Source organism: Trachurus japonicus, chromosome 13 (genome assembly GCF_045865225.1).
Source record: "Trachurus japonicus isolate A0001 chromosome 13, Traja_1.0".
NCBI classification, from domain to species: domain Eukaryota; kingdom Metazoa; phylum Chordata; class Actinopteri; order Carangiformes; family Carangidae; genus Trachurus; species Trachurus japonicus.
In genome coordinates, this window is record NC_140919.1 from 15940839 (window position 1) to 15961757 (window position 20919).

The 20919-nt window shown below is 48.1% G+C and overlaps 1 protein-coding gene across 2 annotated transcripts in view; it reads right to left on the minus strand.

Annotated features, from left to right (window-relative positions):
• Positions 1-20919, minus strand: part of epha4l (eph receptor A4, like) — a 58627-nt gene extending 37708 nt beyond the window's left edge. For both annotated transcript variants that reach the window (XM_085794973.1, XM_085794972.1), the window contains exons 1-3: positions 20658-20919; positions 18505-18572; positions 14443-15106 (exon numbers count right to left, since the gene is read on the minus strand). In XM_085794973.1, coding sequence (XP_085651099.1) covers positions 14443-15106; positions 18505-18572; positions 20658-20754 — 829 coding nt within the window. In that variant the 5' untranslated portion in view covers positions 20755-20919. The remainder of the gene's footprint in view (positions 1-14442; positions 15107-18504; positions 18573-20657) is intronic.

Consider the following 20919-nt stretch of genomic DNA (forward strand, 5'->3'; position numbering starts at 1 on the left):
TACAATGAAAAGAGACGCATTTCAATTCAATCATATAAAAAAAACGGAGGTAGAGAGGTGGAGGGGTGTATGCTAATGTTGTTGTGCGAGGGGACACTCACATGGGCACACACACACCCCGCTAAACAATTGGGAGAACCAAACCATTCTAGCCGGAGTGAGTGCAGGAGAATGGGGCAGGAAAAGGGAGGATGTGTGAGGAGAACGCATACAAACACACACAAACACACTAAGAATAGGTGAAGAGGAAGAGGAAGCGATAGGGAGGCCGTCTCAACGGGGGCTCATGCAATTCTGTAAACAAGTGCAAACCACGTGTCGGGCCCGAGCACAAATACATAACAAATCATCGCAAAAACCCGGCACAAGGCAACACTATTGTTAAGTCATTACAGGTCGTTTGCACTTCGGATCTTTCCTGACATACGTGTTTTGAGTGGTTTTGCATTATCATGAATATACTTTCATCTTAAATCAAGGTTTTTCATAGCCAGTAGTAGAATATTCTGAGCTCATCTGAGTAACACGGCTTGATAAAATGAATAAATAAAGCAGAGCAACATATTGTATTATTAACGTGACACTTTAAATTTTTTATTTGGTTATTTTATCTATTTTTTTATACATAAAATATTTATATTGTTGCAAAATCAGGAGAAAAGAACTGCACAGTAACGGCCCCTAAAAGCCGCATTGTGGTTCAAAGCAGTGTTGTGGCTAACGTTAGCATGCTAACATTTGCATTAAAGGTGGATTAGATTATTCCGTTGGTATCTGAACGCAACAGCTAAACAAATTCTCAGAAGCTCCGCCCACACAGACACAATACCCGTATACAGAGCGGTGTCAAGGTGGCTGATTTTGTTTCTAGCAGCTGACGAAAAACAAAACATATTATTCAAAACAGCTTCACACAAGACAAAAACACGCAGTAAAACACAATGAGTGACCGAAAAAAAGCAGGTATACAGTAAGTGATAAATTGTTTGATAAATATCAAATATATCACACTGGCACTAACAAAATGTGAAGCTTAAGTAAATAATTGACTCGTTTATATTTTATTGTTTGTCCTTTTTTTATTTAGTCAATAAAATGTCAGAAAATAGTAATAATCTTCCTGGATGTCGTCACTCTGCTTCTTTTGTTGCACAAAAAACTAAAAAAAAATCAGTTCACTTGCAAAAAGTTGCAGATTCTCATAGTTGAGAGTTTGCGACTGGAAAAACATTTAATAATATGACACTTTGACAAAAACAAATGGCATATTTGTTTATCTAAGTCGCCAATTATTCTGTTAAACATTCATGATCCAATCCGGATCATTGGAGATTGCAACTAAACAATTTGTACAACTTTTATTTTTATATTGTGCCTGTATTTCTGTTGTTATTCTGACTCATTCTATTAAATTACATTGGTTAAACAGTGATACGACTATTGAATTTCCATCCTTGCTGATGTGCCGTACACAGGTGCGTGACCTCAGGTGACTACGACTGTACTGGAGTGTGACATCATGGCCACAGAAACATATCACATACACCTCAGAGCCAGAATAAACCTTTACCTCCGTATCATGTGGCCTGGGATCCAGATAAATATGGAAACAACAATAGGAAACCAGTCCCCTGTGCAGATGGTGGTGGGGGGGAAGGGGGTTCAACAGGGAAACAGTAGAGATATCTAAATATGGATGTCTATTATTGGATGTGATCACATATGATGTCATAGTGATAAATTCACCATAAAAAAAAAAAAAAAAGCAACCTCAGAGTGAGCGTCTGCTGCTCCTGGAACAGTAAATCAGATCAAACACACGTGTGACATCACACGGCGCGCTGCTCATCTGTCAACACTTAACTGTGCATAAACACACATACAAAACTTTAATCGCCGGGGCCGTCTGTGGTCACAGGAGCAAGTTTAACATCAGCAGCCCTGTCAGTTTTTCTCAGAAGCGGCGTGGCGGCGGCGGTGGGGGGCCGTGAGGAGGAGGAGGGAGGAGGGGTGAGGAGAGTGTGTGTGGGGGGGGGGGGGGCTGCAGGGGCTCGACTTACGGCTGAAAAGGAAGGTATTTTTAGGTTGTTTGTTTAGGTAATCTACTTGTAGCTCCCAGACGACAGCCTGTCTGGGGCCTCAAAACACCTTCTATTGTGCATATGTGTGTGCGTATGTGCGCGCGAGGGTGTGTGTCCCTGAGAAAAACGTGCACACCATTGTGTCTCTGCACTGTGAGCATTTAAATGTAATGTGTGTGTGTGTGTGTGTGTGTGTGTGTGTGTGTGTGTGTGTGTGTGTGTGTGTGTGTGTGCTCTGGCAGGCTACATAAAACCTTTCCTGGGTCAGTAGCTCTTCAACAGCTCATGTCAGGCCCCATGACGGTCGGCCAGTCTCCACTGTGGCTGTCACTGCTTTGACCTTTGACCTCTGCCGGTGTCACTCAGGCCGACGCCCACTTTCCCCTTCTCTCTCCCTCTCTCTGACTCTCAAAACAGGATCAAGGTCGCTCGCTGCTGCCGTGGAAGCGATACCCCCTCCGACTCGAAACTGTGTCAGCTCCTTTTCACGTGTTGTGTTTGTGTATGTGCCTGCCCTGCGTGCTTTCCTAAGTTAGTCGCATTTACATGTGTGTGTGTGCACTCTGCCTTCCTCCGTAACCCCCAGGCTAGTTGAACCTGGCCTTGCAGTGGTGGTAGGTGGCGTCGGTGGCAACAAGAGGAGGGGGTAAGAGGGGTGTGTAACAGGAGCCTGGGGTTAATGGCTGCTGCTTAGACAGGGTTACTCTGCTAATGTGTAACGTTTTAGCCTGTAGCTTTGATGTGAGGACAGACACACAGGCGCGGCGATGATGGGACGATGCAAACAAAAGAGGCGTGAGATCCAGAGGTGTGTGTGTGTCTGTGTGTGTCTGTGTGTGTGTGTGTGTGGGCTCTGCAGGTTACTCGAGTTTCCTGCGAGGTGTTTTGTGTATTCGCTCGGACTCCGCGGCCTCTTTCACTCGTGGCATGCGAGCCGCTCTCTCTCTCTCTCTTCTTCCTGCCTCCTCTGCTATCTCTCCTTATCTTTATGGTTTCTTTTCCGCCACTTAACTTGATGCTCCACTCTCGGCGGCTTCGTCAGCGATCTGCGCTGTGCGGAGCAGGAGCTGCCAAAAAATGTGTTCAAGACTTCCTGTACTATTCTCGCTGCGCGTTGCCAAAAATTGTATTTTTACACCCCAAACACACAGAAAGGAGCTGCGTCGCGCCCACACGCCGCACTTCAGCCATTTTAAGATCCAACCTTTTACACTTATTTAAGTTCTCATATCCTCAGGAAGATATGATTCTGGTTTTTAAGGACAAAGAAAACAACATCTCAGTGTAGTTTTTTACATCTCCTCTCAGGGGCTCTCGTATCGACAGGTCAGTTTCAGCCAATCAGAAGGGAGGAGGCTCTAAACCCTCTCTTCTGATTTGCTGATCCAATAAAAATACTTTGGATTTCAGAATAAAACCAAAGAAACCAAATCCTGCAAGTGTTGGATAGTGAGGGGGTGGGGCTTAATGACTGCTTTGTTGTGACATCACAAAGTCACAGGAAGTCATGACGGCTCAGTTTCTCTGTGAAGTGAAGCTCTGATACAACATGGACATCCACCTCTGTGCTAAACGATCTCCATTGATCTGGGTCGCCGTGGCAGCAGGGACTACTTCCTCAGTCGGTGAGGTGAACCTGCTTCCACAACACACACACACATACACACAGGAAGTGATATTGACAGTAATATCAACCACAGCTGCTGGAGGTCGCGACACAACCACACTGGGCTTGTTCAAAGAGCGATCACCGTCTGTACCCATAACCCCCCGCTGCACCTTTCACACCTCCAGTCGTTTATCAGGGCCACTGGACAGGAGTCAATTCATCTTTCTCTTTCCTTTTACTCCACACACACACACACACAACTCTGTTTCTGTTTCCTTCCACTCACTTCTTCTCCTCTCTATCTCCATCCTATCTCTCTTTCTCTGTTTTCTTTCCTCTCTTTCTTCTTCTTCCAGTCCATGCTGCCTTCAAGGGGACAGCGTTTTCCTTTTTTTCCCCCCTCTTCCTCCCTCCCTCCCTCCTCTTGCAGCCATGTTTGACTGCTCGCTGTGGATCAGGAAGGATCAAGGTTTCTAATCCCAGAGACGTGCCTGAGCATGGACACACCTCTGCTTTTTGGCTGGAGATCCGCAGCTTCGGATTCTCCCTCCGCCCCCCCTCCTGGTGCTGCGAGACCTCCACATCCCCCCCAAATTACATTTCAGCTCTCCTGCGGGGAGGTTGCACCCCGCAGCGTGTTTGATACACGTGTAGTTTGCATGCCGGCGCACATACACATGTAGTCGCAGCGAGAGGTCGGCTACCTGATCTGAGGTCTGGGCTGAAAACCAGGGAGAGGTGTCGAGTGATTCCCGATGTACGAAAACTCATTTCACAGTTTTCCTCCTGTTTCATGTTTCCATATCTTTCTTATTCCCTCGTTCCTGAACACACACGGATCCGCAACTATCAGCCAATTAGCTTAGCTTTTAGCACAAAGACTGGGAACAGGAGGGGACAGGCAGCTAGAGGCGGTTTATGTGCCGGACTATTTCTGGGCTGGTCGGACACAGCGGCTCCCCGAAGGTAACACGGCACTGTAAACAGACAAATTTATTATGGCAACCCTGGAAATCAAATGACACTTGAAGGTTTATGTAACGGCCTTATAATTTCTGCATCGTGGTTATAGGTCTGAGCCTCAACAGCCTCACTGTTGCTAGAGAGAAGAAGCCAAATTTGGAAGGGTTTTTGTTTTGAAATTCATTCATTCAGAATTAGGGATGCAAATTATCGAGTAATTCATTAATCGATAGTTGATAGACCTTATCGATCGATGATCGATTAATTGATAAGCGGCGATTTTCCTGAGAACCTAAATTTAAGGGGGTTATTTGGGACAGAGAGCTCTGAGGTTGAAGTCCTATCATAATGAGATGAGATGAGGTGAGAGAGCTGCGTTTCCATTACAGATTTTCGCAAAATAAAAGCGATATTTCTGAAACTTCGAAAAAGTGCAATTGCCATTTGCGGGTGTTTCCATTGAAAGGTATTTTGCGAATGAGCCGTAATGCGTCTTGCGTTTCTATGGTGACGGCACAGCAATCTCAGCTGCCGACAGCTGTTGCTGTTATTGTTATTAACAAAGACGAAAACAGCGCTTGATTGCTGAAAGGCAAAGCCCGTGTGGCGCTGCAGCGGCCACAAATAAGGACGCACTCACACGGGCCAGTTGTTCCGTACCGTGCTGAAGCCCGAATCCCCCCCCCCCCCCTGTCCCCCGCTGGCCCGCACTCACACCACCTCCAACCCAAGCTGCTCAAGCACGGCTGCCTCCGTTGATATAGAGGGATTATTTGTTTACCAACACAGCGGATGCGCTTTAACCTGACTGCAGAAAGAACGGAGCCTTTTAACACCAGCGGTGATGAGGCGCTGACATCAAGGTGGTTGTGTCCACACACCCGTACTGGTTTATGTGACTTAAGGTGACATGTCGGCGCAGGAGGGAGTGGGAGCGTGGATGCGAGCCAGTCTCCTTCAACTATGCAGGGAAAAGGGGAATGATAGGAAAGGGTTTTCTAATTTATTGAGAAACAATGCCCAGGTCAGCAATGCATGACAATAAACATGTGGTTCATTTGTCCCCTCAAGTTACATAAACCAACACAGCTTGGACACACGCGCTGTTCTCCGCGGCACCGCAACGAGCGCTTTTTTTTTTCTTTTCTTTTTTTTTTTTTAAATTAAGCTCCGGTAGCGACCGGCTAAACTACGGTAGGATACTGTAAACCAGCGCGGATCCGGTGTGTTTATCAAAGCTTTCCGCCGTGCTGAGGCACCGGGTCGGTTTGAGCTGCGTTCAGGCTGCATTACAACTCCTCAGGCAGCTCCGTGTCGGCGGCTTTTTGACTCGTTACTCACCGGTCGTCTGTGTGTTAGCGATGGTACAGCCTGAGTCCCGTATAGCTACAACAGGTAACAGTGTTGTCTCTTTTCACCTCCTCTCCCTCTCTCCCTTGTGTGCTGCAGTGCGCAGCGCTGCACACGTTTACACAGAGATCTGATACATTATGTCGGCTTTGCTTGTTTACATTTCACAGTAAAACTCCCATTGAAAAGGAACGATTAATTGCAAGTAATTTAATTTAATCGATTAAATTCTTATCGACAATTAATCGATAGTCGATTAATTGTTTGCATCCCTATTCAGAATGGATCCAGAAACTGAAGGTTTTTTTCAGGGTTCCTACCGAACATAATGCACCTGAACGCACCTCGGAAGTGGTGTGCACACAGGTTTCGGCTCTTTACCGACATATCAGTTATTCTGCCGTAACGTGCGTATACATCACTGCCAGAAAACCCTGGTCGCCCTAAATACATTGCAGATCCATCACACTGGCAGATGTTGACGACAGCTCTATGTGTCAATGCATCAACCTGCGTATATGCCTCATTCTTCTTCCATACAATTCACACATCCCCAGTGTGTGTGTATATGTGTGTGTGTGTGGGAGAATGAATCAGTGTGCTATTTCCTCCACCACTGTGATTAGAAAAGGGGGATCTCGGCTCATTAAAATGGACACTGCGTCCAGTCTCAGGGCCAATCAGATTACAGAGCAGCCTCTTTATTGCAGGGCCTTTTTGTCATAACCCCTAACTGATTGCAACGGAGCAGCCTTTGATTTGGCCACTGAACTCTTCCACCCTCCCTCCCTCTCTCTCTCTCTCCGTCCGTCCGTCTCTCACCCCTGGAGAAAAAAACCGGATGACGACAAAAGAGGAGAAAAAGACCACCTACTATCGCCCCCCCGGCAGGATGGAGGGAGTTTAAGGAAAGAAATCAGCAGCGGGAGAACGAAGAGAGGGAGAGATAAAAAAAGAAAAAAGAAAAAAGCAAAGACAAGAAAAACACTTTCAAGGTGTTTGCAATCAGCCTCCCATTGTCCGGGGTTGAGGGAGAGACGGGCGTCCATCTGCTCGGATGCTTTGTCTCAGATCGCGCGGCGCGATTGGAACGTTAATAGAAGTTTATGATACAACATGCGATACGGCTGCAAGCGACAGATGCACAGAATAAATATAGGACAGATACCGGTTCAGACGCACACGTCCTCACACACACACACTCTCAGACACACGGGCCGTCCTTCTCCTCACGATCAGTAACACATTGGCCCAGATCAAAGGGATTTCCGTGCAATGGTGAACCGATGGATGAAGTGTAGAAAACGCACTGTTGCCAGACTGGAACTAAATCTCTTTCCACTTCACTCCCCCCCCCCCCCCATGTTTTTTGTCTCTCTCTCTCCGTCCCTCCCTGCCTCCTCATCTCCATCTCCTCCACTTTTCTTGGCAAGAAAAGGTCTCTTCTCCCTCACTCTGTCGGCACAAAGAAGGTGGCAGAGGCCTCTCTCTCTCTCTCTCTCTCCGACCATGCCCACTTGATCGCTGTCCACTTCTCTTCTCTCCTCCCTCTCTCTCTCTCCCCTATCCGTCTTTCTCTGCCTATACATCCGTCCATCTCTCTTTACAAACCCGGCCTCTTCTCTGTCCGTCTGTCAGCCGAGGGAGAAGAGAGGGAAGAAAACAATTTTAAAGTGAGCGACAGAGAGAGAAAGAGAGAGATGGGGCAAAGGAGCAAGAGGGAGAGTGTGCAGGAGTGCGGGAGAAAATGGAGGGGGAGAAGAAGGGAAACAGCCGGAGGAATGGGGGAACGTCAGGGACGGATAGAGGGAGAGAGAGAGGGGGGGAAAGAAGAGGGGGTGAAAGGACTGCAGGGTTGTGTTGGTAGAGAGCCGGGGTATTGATTCAGGGCCTTTTGACATGCTAATTTGCTTGCTGACTGCTTTAATCGCTCCCTCTTCCCATCGCGGGCTTCAAAGAGAGGATGCTTTTCAAAAAGATGAGGCAGAGGAGAGGAGAGGAGAGGAGAGGAGAGGAGAGGAGAGGAGAGGAGAGGAGAGAGGTTATCATCCCTCTCCTCCTCCTCCTGACAGCCATGTTGGGAACATCCATCCATCTCTGCATCCTGAATTTTTTAGAGGAACTGAAGTGTTTCCTCTAAAAGCTAAATATGTCAACTGTTTTTTCTTTTGGACGGCAGCGGTGCATGAAATTATCAGTATCTGTGTTTTTTTGAGAAAAAGAAAAGAAAGAAACAGACGTGCACTGCTGGAGTTTAAAGTCTGAAAACTCTGGAAAAACAAGAGAAAATTTCCCTGATATAAAATATTTACTTTCTTCTTCCTTCCTGCGAGACGCTTCTGAAGCTGCCTCACCACCAGCAGCACCACGCCGCCTCCAGCTCCACAACAACAACAACAACAATAACAACAACAACAGTGTCCATCAATGGGAAACTCTGAATGTGAACAAATCTAATAAGCAGCCTGGCATCTTTGCTGCTCGCTTCACTTTTGTGTTATTTGTTGTTTTTTCCCCAGTGTGAATTAAATCGACAATGAAAAGCTGCTGTGTAGAAATATGAGGAGGAGGAGGAGGGGGGTGAGTGGAGGGTGGGGGTGATTTTTATTCTCATTTCGAACAAACCAAAACCAGCTTTTTATTTTGCCAGCCTCAGTTTTAGATGAGTCACAGTGGAGATCAGCCAGTTCCAGGTATTTAAATGACACCTGTTGCTGTTTAACCGGTGCAGTGATCTCATTCACCATGACAGTTTAAAACATGGGGGAAAAAAAAAAAACCAGAGCAGAATACATCTCCTCTTATCCACTCAGCGTCCTCTTTGCTTTATAAAGAACACGCTGTAGTTTTATAAACTTTTCTGTGTCACATCCAGTATCGAAACCATATTTTCCCTGCTGACATTTGAGGCTGCTGTAATTCCACTTTTTTTTTTTTGTTTCAAATGTAGTTTGGCGTGCTCCTGGCACTGCCTTTAAAACCAGTGTCAGCTCCATGAAACAAGGGCAAAAAATAAAACAGACTCCTCCGGTTTAAAAAAAAAAAAGAAACTTGATTTTCATTGGAAAAAATGAGCTTATAAAAAAAAACCAGCAGGAGACGAACGATTTAAAGATGGATATTCGTGGCAGCGTATTCCTGTGTGACTGTGTGTGTTTAAGCTGCTGCTGTGGGAGCGCTGCAGCCGTCAGCTCCGTCCGGGTCATGCTCGATCACCAGCGGCGGCTTCCTGCCCCGAGCTGGGGCAAAGGGAGGAGGAGGAGGAGGAGGAGGAGGAGGGGGCACGAGGAGGCAGGAGAGGTGATGAGTGTCGAGGACTGGAAAGGGAACAAACACTGAGGCAGGACAGCAGCCCGAGCAGGAAAAGCATTTCAGCACCTTGGTTAATGACGGCTGAATTACCACCAGCAGCTCCCCCCTCCCTCCCTCCAGGCCAAGGAAGTGTTGAGAGGAGAGGAGAGTTTTTTTTTCATCATTTGAGGAGCTAAACAAGAGCAGAGTATAAAAAAATGCTTTAAGTAATTATTTCAGTAGGATGGGGAGGGGATGCGGGGGGGGGGGGGGATTGCTCATGAGACATTTTGTCCTTTCTCTCTGTATCTGTTGTTCTTCGCTGCTCTCCGTTGGTAATAGATTCCTCGTCTCTATTCAGCAGCACAAAATGAGCCTCTCTGGTGGCAGGCAGAGTGATGAGTACATTCACCTCTATTCTGCTCAGCTCTGAGTGTGTCGCTGTGTTGTATGTGTGTGTGTGTGTGTGTGTGTGTGTGCATACTAAACCCACTCCTCTGTTTGCATCTGCTGTACATATTTATGAATGCATCTGTGCACTCGTGTCAGTTACTTCACATGTGCGTGCCTGGACTTTTGTTTGTGCATGTACGGCTGCAGCAACGTGTGCAACAGCTCAGCTCCTCATCCTCTGCTCTCTCTCTGTGTTTATAGGGTTTTTTTTATTATTATTATTATTCAGGTTGGTGTGAGCGTGCACGTGTGTTTGTGGGAATAATGACGGGGTGATGATATTGCGTGTGCAGCCCCCCCCCCCCTCCTCTCCTCTCCTCTCCCAGTAGCGAAGGTAATCTCATTATTCAGCCCACTTCCTGCCGCCACCACCAGAGACAAGCTGACGAACACTAACCACCTTAACGGCCGGAGCAGAGAGAAGCAGGGAGGGAGGGAGGGAGGAAAAAATGAGAGAGAGGGAGGATGAAACAAGAAAGAAAGAGTGTGAATGGAAGAAAATTGCAAACAGAAACTCAGCAGCAAAAAAAAAATGGAGAGAGATAAAAGGGGAAAAAAAGGGGGAAGAGAGACGTTAAAGCAGCAGGAAATTCAAAGAGACAGAGAGGACGCGGGCAGGAAAAACACAACTACAGCAGCCGAGGTCAATGACAGAAGAAGAAGATGCAAATACTTCATTTGTGTGACTGTGTATGTGTGTGTGTGTGTGTGTGTGTGTGTGTGTGTGTGTGCAGGAGAGAGAGAGGAAGAGTGAGAGACTGAGTGTGTGTATTTAAAGTCATCGGGGACCGGCGGGATAAATAGAATTACGTGGTGAATTTAGAATGATGCTCCCAGGCGCATATTTAACAATTTAACACTGTCAACAGAGGGAGAGGGAGAATGGGAGACCTAGATACACACACACACACACACACACACCTCTTAAAAACCTCTTAATCTAACACCAAGAAGAGTTTCCAGCTCAGCAATGCCTCCTGGGAATTAAGAGGAAGGAGGGAGGAGGAGGAGGAGGGAGGAGAGGGTCTCAGGTGAGAAAATTCTCCGATCACACACTGACATCACAGTTGGGCGCTAAACCATCACACACACACACACACATATGCAGACAGGGAATACACAAAGTACAGGAAGTGAAGTTTACGTTGAGAGAAGTTAAAAGTGAGTTCAAGTTTCTGAAGAAGAAAAAGTGTAAAAGTCTTGTTTAATTCTAAGAGATGAATAAAAATGTAAATGTTGGAGCTTCAATCGTCTCCATGGGAACTTAACTCCTGTTTTGAGGCAATGGCAGCTACTATTGAGTGTGTGTCCGTGTGTGTGTGTGTGTGTGTGTGTGTGTGTGATAGATCGCAGCTCAACCATGAGCCAGCATTCTGCATTGTCAGAGATGTGCGTCACCTTCACTCCTCAACACACACACACGCGCCAACAAAAACAACTTATAGGCAAAGTCATAGCGCCTCCCCTCCTCCTCCTGCTGCTGCTGCTGCTCCAACACTCACACACACACACACACACACACACACATTAACGGAAACATAACTTGAAATGTGCTGATTTCCCTGAACACACACATCGTTGCTCTGCAGAGAGGAAACTTTGCCAGAGACACAAACCAAACGTCATCCTTCAAAACTTTTCTCTCTATCAGCAAAAAAAAAAGAAGCTGTGGAGCTAATTATCATTTGGCCTTAATGGGGCACATAGTTCTTTCTAATCCCCCCCCCCCCACCCCCCAACAGTGGTAGTAGCCCCCTCACCAGATGAGGAGCGAGGGGACAACTGCCCCCCCCCCATACACACATACACCCGTTTGACAGGGAACGGGATCCCAAATGCAAACAGCCAGCGTCCCCTCTCCTCAGATCTGCCCCCCCCCCCCCTTGGCCCTCAGTGCCCTGGTCGCCCCTCTCTCCTTGGCCCTGGCCACCCTTGGCCCACCTCGAGCTCAGACAGACGTACAAACACACACACACATACCCCCCCTCACCCCCAAAACCCGCCGCAGCTGTCAAAACCCTGACGTCTTAATCAATCCTGGATCCACGACCCTGTCAGACGGAGCAGTAAGATGGATGCAGAAGGGGCCGACCTCTGACCTCTGCCAGGGGTGGAGAATACAACTTCTATGTGCCCCCCCATCTACCCCCCCTCACCCCCAATCCCTCTATCCCCCCCCAATCCCAACTCCACCATCAAAAACATCAGCAGCTTCACTCACTCGGCTCCACTGCTGCTGCTCCCCCCAAAACAATGATGGAGGAGAGCCCATTCATCCTGCAGGCTGGGAACCGAGGGCCGCGGTGGCCCCTCTAACCCCGCACGTACGCAACACACACACACACACACACACAAGTATGCAAACACACACGTCTTGCACACACACAATCGGGCTCATGTGCACCACAGAAAGAAAAGTTTGAAGCCAAATCAGGCCTTACAGAGTGAGAATAGGTCGACACAACACAACTTTTTGATATATAGGAAAAAGTATGACTCCCACCCCCCACCCCCTCCTGAGCTCAGCTGCTACGCCTCAGCAGCCCCTCTCTCTCCCATGGAGCCTGTCACACTGAGGAATATTAACCAGCTCATCATTGCACTTGAGGACCGACGGTGGCCGCCACCTTTCAACCCTCCGGTCACCAGAGCTGACCCACGCCGGCGTTCGGCCTCAGGGTTTTTCAAAGGCAATGTCGGCCTCGATGCAACATCAACCCCGCACTCGCAACCGAGAGCGAAATGTTTAACATCTCAAAAACGATGTAATTGGAGCTTCGGAGTGAACCAAGTGGACGCACTGGCACCGCAAACTTAAACAAAAGCCGAGCAGATGCAGCGATATGTGAACTAAATGGATGTATTGGCTTGAGAAGCGACGCTGCCAAGCTCCGAGCCCTGGCTGGCTGGCTGGCTGGCAGACGCTACGACACTGCATTAGTCATGTACAAAAAATAAAAAAAATCAAAGTCTCCACAGCCTTCTTTATTGCCTTCTTTGGAGGGTTAACAGCTGTTTATCTAAAACTGGAATTAAAGGAGAGATAAGGAGGGCCGTTTTAAGTGTTGCGGGGCAAATTGGAGTTATGATCTGAAGCATGAGATCAGGGTGGAAATAAGAGGTTATTACAGTCAACTGCCAGTCCTGGGAAGATTTACCTAAAGTCTGTAACTAACTACCTTCTGGTCTCCTTCACTCAACCCCTCCATTTTCCCCTCTGAGCTCCTTTTGAAGCCGACCGACCCCGGGGACAGAAACCTGGCCGCAGCCATCTGAGCCCAGCGACGGGGAAGATGGGCCGCATTCCAGTTGAATTCTTTAAGGCTCAAATTATACTTTTTTGTTTTTTGGGACAAACACACACCCATCTGTGACCACTTGTACCCCCCTTTCTTTCTTTTTTTTTTTTTTTTACCTCCTCCCACCCCCCAAGCAGCCAGTTAGTAGTGGTCCCCTTAAATCACCGGAGCTGTTTGTCGTGCAATTAGTCCCCCAAGATAAAGGCTCCCTTGTAAATTAGGAGAGGTGTAGTGGTCCGTCCCCCTTGTTAATCACCCGTGCCCAGCCTCTGACCCCTCACTGCTGTGGCCCGCTGCTGTTTTGTGTGTGGTGTGTGTGTTTGTGTGCACCAATAAATAAACCATCGTGGCAGAATTAGCATCCACTCGTCTGGCCGGCTGACAACAACTGTGCCTCGGCTTTTGGCAAAATGCTGCATGTGTGATCCACAAAACAGCTGCTGAATATACTACTGGATGCTGCTGCCCTACAATGCATGCGTGCGCTCATACCATGAGCTGCGGTTTACAGCGTGAAAAAGCAATGAAACAAAGCTTGTTAAAAGAAAAAAAAAAATGAGGGAGAGAGAGTGAGTCTATCAAAAAAAATGCCAATCACTCCACAAGCAGGAGCTCTAGAGGCCGCTCCAGCTCCAGCAACAGGCCAAAGCTTCGATCATGCAGCTGATTTAAAAAAATGTGGAGTGAGGGAGCTCCTCTGCACCGACCTTAAAACCTCATCAAAAAGCCTGCTATAGGATCACATTGAGATGAGAGCTGAATAATCGCCGGCGAAGGGCTATTGCCCCCCTACCACACAGCAGTATTTCAACTCCCATCTCCCAGCTGTGTGTTTCCACTCCCTTTTTATACCTGCTTGGAATGATAAACTCCTTCTCTCTCCTCCTTCCCTCTCCCCTCTGAAAACTGCCTATCTCCTTTTCCCAGCTTCAGGCTCCATTGGGAGTGAGAGAAAGAGCAGGTGGGGAGTGAAAAAAAAGACACACAGCGGCGGTGCGAAACCAGTCGCAGGAGCTCTCTGCACCCTCCCCTCCCCCCCTTTCCCCTTCGGTGTCACCGATTCTCCTGGGGATGCACCCCATTGCACAACAACCTCCCAGTGGGCTCGCTAATTACTCCATTTACAGTCATCATTGCCTCTATCACCCGAGCAGACACTGGAAAGAAGGCTGTAGAGGGAGAGAGAGAGGGAGAGAGGGGAGGCAAATACATATCCCACAGGGTACGGAGGTAGGTGAATCAAGGGAGGAGAGGACAAAGAAAATGAAATAGAGAGAAATGAAGCAGAGGGAGGAAAGAGAGAGGGAGCGAGGGAGGTCTATAAATAGCAAAAAGGGGCAAAAACCAGCCGGCGAGACCCAAAAAAAACAGCATAAGTCAAACAGCACGTCTTTACCTTGGCATTCCGAGTTGCGCTCCTCATATCCAGGGTTGCACAGGCAGTTCCCGATGGGCACCAGCCACTCTCCGTCGGCGCCGCAGTACATCTTAGGAACCTCCTTCTCCTCTGAATTATCCACGCACGAGCCGCGAACTTCCACAAGCGAGGACGTATCGGCTCCGGTGATGGTGTCGGGAAACTGCGCCAAGTTACGCACGGCCAGGGGGCACTTCTTGTAGAAGACCCGCACGGAAACGAGGGCGATGCACGCCCCGACGTCCTGGAAGGCCAAATAGAAGCCCTTGCGGGTGAGGGCGCCCACGTCTCGCACCTCCGTGTTGAGCTTCATGATGCGGTCGCCGATGTCCACCTGCGTGAAGCTCTCGTCGGCGGCGATGGTGTCGATCTTGCCGAACTGGTTCTCGCGGATGTAGCGCTCTTTGTCGTTGTTGGACTCGTAGTAGTAGAGGTTGAAGGTTTCCTTGCAGGTTCCCATGACGCCCGGGAGGCTGTTGCAGTCTCGCAGGGTGAACTTGATCTCGATGTAGACGCGCTGGGCGCCGCCGCGGGGGATCCAGTCGGTGCGGAGCCAGTTGTTCTGGTTGGGCTCCATGACGTTACACACCTGGTACGTCCGAATGGGAATGTTCTTCTCGTCCATAATACTCACTTCCTCCCACTGCGTTGGGGGGAAAAAAGTCCACACAACAGGGGAAAACGTTACAGGATGAAACCAAACTCAACCATTGTTAAAGGGATAGTTCAACATTTTGGCAAATTGGCCCATTGCCATAATCCCTATAGTCTAAGCAGTAGGTTCGTTACCTTTAATTGTTGGTGCAAGCTATTTTTAGAACAACGGAGCAGAGCCACGAGCTGCTCAGAGCTACGCTACGGAGGCTAATGGGATTTCTTGGTTTCCCTCATCAAACTCATCAAATACACAATCCAACAACTCAAAACGCTCTGGTGGACAAGTTGTGACCTGCACATTCACCACGCTATGAGATAATAACAGATCGTCATGAGACAGTTGTTTTCGAGGTAAATGCAGAGACTGCTTGCCGAAAAACTGTCGCTGAAGGCAACGCGCATCTGCGGTTTTGCATGAATTTACCTTGAAAACAACTCTGTCTCCGAACGTTCTGTTATTATCTCATAGTGTGGTGAATGTGCAGGTCACAACTTGTCCACCAGAGCATTTTGGAGTTTTTCCCAATCCCATTAGCCTCCGTAGCGTAGCTCTGAGCAGCTCGACGCTTGGCTTGGCGGTTCTAAAAATAGCTTGCACCGACAAATAAAGGTAACGAACCTATAACTATAGCAATTGGCTTTATGCACAGCTCCACTACTTCCTGATCTTAAGCCAGCTCCTTTATTTCCTGTTTTACATTATTGGACAAACTGATTAATCCAGGTGTGTCTGACCATTGTTGTGAGACACACCTGGATTAATCAGTTTGTTCAATAATGTAAAACAGGAAATAAAGGAGCTGGCTAAAGTTCAGGAAGTGGAGCTGTGCATAAAGCCTATTATGGCAATGGGCCAATTTGGCAAAATGTTGAACTATCCCTTTAAATCGGACGATTAAAACAGAGGGAAAATGCGTCAGTGAAGGTTTAAAACATCCGGAAAACATCACAACTAGTACGTAACACCACACACGACTGGGAGTCGAGTTGTGAGCATGCAAGAAGGATTAGTCAATATTTGAGTCCCGGCAGAGTAATTAATTGATTCCTAAACTTAATGCATATTTTATGAATGGCACCTAATAGACTTGTTAGGTCCTAATATAGAATCATAAAGATATTAATATTCATGGATTCTCCTCGACTGCGAGAAAGGGAAATTTGTAATTAGTCCTCTGCCTCAGTGATGCCTACACTTCAATTACTTGGGGAGTGGTATAGCTACACAATATCCTCTTCTTAAACACACACACATTGTGAAACCCCCTCCCTCCCAAAAGAAATGGAGGCCTGTGAATCAGCGCTAATGATCTAATGTGATCCTGCTTTACATCTGCGTACACGATGGAGGGGGGGGTGAGGAGACGGCACAAATGTTCACCGCAGGAGAAGGAGAGGCTGACGTGAGGCTGCAGCATGGATTACATTATCCAGCACGGCCTGGCTTATTTTTGCAGAGGGGGAATGTTTGTTTTACTTATGATAAAGTCGCCCCCCCCTCTCCCTCCAAACTACCACGACCCCCACCCATCCCACTCTTCTCCACAGAGCACTGTTGAGCAAATACAAGCTTGTCTTAAGAGGCTCAAAGCCGTGTGCTCCCCTTAAGTTTTTCATCGTGTGTTTTTTAAATAGAGTCTTTGACTGAGCTGCCGGGGCCGTAAACATGAGCCGACGGGCCTTTGGCTGCCGTACCTTCACCCCCATTTAGGAAAAACTGTACAAAACATAATAATAATAATAATAATAATAATGGGGCAGTGGGAGATATGGAGGGGGGTTACACTGCCAGATTTGATTTAACGCCTTATCATAAACAATCTGCTCTAAAGCCTTTATTTCCCCAGAGGAGGGGAGGGTTAATGCTGCGGCTGTACCGTTTAAAAAAATGTCTATCATTCCCGGCTTTTCCATCCCACTCTGCCCTCTCTTCCTTTAACCCCCCCCCCACCCCAAGTCTTTTGCCTTTGTTGTGGAAATCAAGCAGCACCGAGATAAGGCCGCACCTTTCCCTGATAGCAGGGGAAGGAGGAAGAATGAGGCCAATTGGTCGTAATGAGGGGGTGAATGCAGAGGCCTGACGGGGAGCAGCCAGGACCCTGTCAATCACTTGTTTGTGATAAAATGGCGGCGGCGGCGGCAGCGGTGAACGACAGCCAAGTTCATGGAGAAAAAAGCTCAACCCTGCAAGGTGAACATCAGCTCCCCCTCTGGTTTGGATTCATGTGATGCTAATTTGTTTTAATTGTTGTGAAACTCTCAGCAGAACGAACTGGAGGTCTGACCGACTGACTGACTGACTGACTGACTGACGCTTGTTATGAACACCAATTCATTTAGGTCACCGCTGCATTTCAGGCCGTTTCTGTGACGATCACGTTCAGCCGTGATTAAAGACAAAGCATGCGGCCTCACCTCTCCGCACTCAGCAGTCTAATAAACCCTGTGGCGCACCAGGGCCCCGACTGCGGCCCCTTATTCTTTCCCCTTCAAACACACACACACTGTAGATCGCCCAATTAGACTTCGAGATCATGCTTTTTCAGTCGAGCCCATTCCCCCGTCGCTTCGAGCCCCGACCCGGTCGTCCTGCGGCAAGAGCTGAACCCCACTGCACTCTCCCCCCTTTATTCATCCATTCCAGAGGACCCTCTCTCTCTCTCTCTCTCTCTCTCTCTCTTTCTCTCTCTCAGCTGCCAAGTTCCTCTCTCTCTCTCTCTCTCTCTCCTCGACTCAATGGTGGAAAGGGATATAAAGTTTCCCCACAAAGAACGATTCAATCCACCGTCTATTCAGGAAATCTGACGCCCGCTGCAGTATCGGCCCCAGCATCTGACCATTACAGAGTGGTTAGAGAGAAGGGGAGCGAGGAGAAAGGGGAGAATAGGAGGGAGGTGGGTGGTGGTGGTGGTGGTGGTGGTGGTGGTGGTGGTGGTGGGGGGGGGGTTAGGGGGTGAGGAGAGGGTTGCCTATAGACCCCGGTGGTGGTGGTGGTTCTCAAAGTGAATTCCGGGGACCCCATGGGGGCCCTGGAGGGTGTTCAGGAGGGTCCTCTGTATGCACATGCGAAAAACGGCAAATTGTTCTTCGTTTATCCATATTTTCAGTGTAAGACAGTGGAAATTAGGCAGCGTCTTGATCTCCCCCTGCAGCCTGTAATGTCCCTACAGTGCAGACAGCTGCACAATAAATCACACACAAAGATATTCCCATAAAGGAGCTCACCAGGACAAAGTCTTATCAAAGAAGGCTGTGTATCTCTTTGGCGGTCCACTCCAGAGCTGCTGCCAATAATGGATATTATCTCTCCATTTTTTTTTTTTTTTTGCTCAATAGGGGATCATGCGTCCTATAACAAGGGGACACTTCTTTTGCAGTACTCACCCCTCCTTCTGTCGGGTTGGCGACCCATCCCAGCTCCCCCTGTACAGATCTGGAGTCCAATAACGTGACTGGAAAACAAGAATGGGAGAGAGGTGAGCATGCAGCAGTATCTCTCTCTCTCTCTCTCTTTGGGTCTGTCCATGCAACAATCAGCAGTGGCAACTATAATCCACTTATAGGTCTCACACACACACACGCACACACACACACACTGAGGGAGAAAAACAGGGCTGCTGCTGCTGCTGTGTGTGTGTGTTCTTTAAAGGGCCTTATTGAAAATGCAAGTAATTGTTAAAGGGTTTATTAAGTATAGAAAAGCCCTCATGATGAATGTGAGTACACAGAGAGAGAGGGAATAAAAAGTGCAGGCCAAATGTTTTGTTGGGTGGAAATCCCTGCTGAGCTTCCACTGGCGTCCTTTCCATTGATTTTCGTTGAGAAACAGATTTTTTATTCAACAAATGACAAATACATTTCCCAAGTGTCTTTAAAATAATGATTTTTTCACTTTGCCCCAGCAGCAGCAGCAGCAGCAGCAGCAGCTTTAAGCCTGTTAGATGCGATCAGAATCAGTTAGAGACCATAGAGCCGTGTGCATAAACTTGAGGGACAAAAAAAAAGAAAACGCTCGTGACAGACGGATAGACTGTCTCCTGCACAATAAAAGCAGATATTTCATTTAAAAAATGTATTTTCGATTGACAAACAAGAGAAGAAGCTGTGGACGTGTGTGTGTGTGTGTTTTAGCCTTGTTTTGAATCCGATCATTAATCAACTGCTCGGCATAAATCAATGGCTCAATAAGCCTCTTATGTAATTATTCCACTGTTTAACGTTACACCAGGTTCATTACATAAAACAGACTGATGCGTTTCAGATTCGGAGCTGTTAATTTTATATTTAAATAGAAAGTGGGTCCGTGATGCATCCTTCACTGTGGGCTCGTGTCAAACAGGCTGATCCGGACCCAGACAGACTGAGCCGTCAGGTCTGCAGAGGACAGACTCCACACAGCAGATCAGGCTGTTTTTGATTTGATTTGATTTATTTATTTATTTATTACAATAAACTCTTTATAGCTGTGTGTGTGTGTTTGCAGTGGACAAACAGGCTGTGGTCTGTGTTGGGCCCCAACATTTTTGAAACTGGATACACTGCTGCGCTCTGGGACCGAGGAGCAGGAGCAGGAGGCTCCGGAGCTCTGGCTTTGTGTCGGACTGCGCTCGGTTTGAACATCCTGCAGCTCCGTGTTTCGATCACGAACAAAAAAAAGAAATAATAATAGATTTTTTTTTTTTTTAAAACAGCTGAAACTCTATTTTAACCACCGCAGCAATAACACACTCTTTAATTCAGTGCACATCTGACGCACTTTGCAGAGCAGTACAAAAAAAAAAGGAAAAAAAAACTTGTAGGATTTGTTTTCCTGAAATCTCTACATGGTTTCCCAGCTCAGCGCGGTGTGACAGGCAGCAGGAGCAGGAGCGCAGAGATCAGCTCTGACTGATCACCGCGGAGCTGCTGCTGCTGCTGCTGCTGCTGCTGCTGCTGCTGCTGCTGCTGCTGCTGCTGCTGCGGGTCAGTCGGATGTGCGCTGAATTTGCTGATCTCCCACTGACTCGTAAATCCGCTTCATTTACAGTGCTACAGGTCCGTTCAGATCGATGCAGCGCGGCGTTTTTACACCGCTTCTCCAGCAGAGATCATCGGCTTGACCTTCTCTCTGCGCCGGGGAGACCAGCACGCATCGGGGGCTACAAGTACAAGCTACCCCCCCCCTCCCTCCCTCTCTCCCTCTCCCTCTCTCCCTCTCTCCCTGCTCGCAGCCCCGTCGGGCAGCTGGCAGCACGATCCAAGCCCGAGACCCGATGCATGCATGCGGGGAACTCGGGCACACACTTCTTCTCATTCCAGTTTCGTTCGCGCGAAACCCGCAAAAAAAAAGTCGCTGCGTTAAAAACAAAAAAGAAAGAAGGGGGGAAAAAAAGAGGGGGTGACGGGTAAAACTCATCGCGGGCTCCACGCACTCACTCAGGGGCCCCGGAGTGGAAAAAGGCTCCGCGGCGCAAAACGCGCACAACACGGAGCGAGAAGGAGGATGAAGTCACAAGTCCGCGGCAGTTGTGTGTTTTTCTCTCTCCCGATAACCTTACCTTCATTCGGGGGGTATATCCGTGCCGGCGAAACAAATGTAGATATCCCAAAAACGAGAAAGGTGACCGCGAACAAAATCCCTGCCATGAGTGCCATTTGTGTCGTTGTTCCCGTTTTTCTCTCCTCTTTTTCTTTCGTTGCTCTTATCCCAGGGTCCTGCGCTCTCGCTCTCTCTCTCACTCTCGCTCTCTCTCTCGCTCCCTCTCTCTCTCTCGCTCCCTCTCTCTCCGTCTCTTTCCCAGTGGAATATGGGTTTGAAGC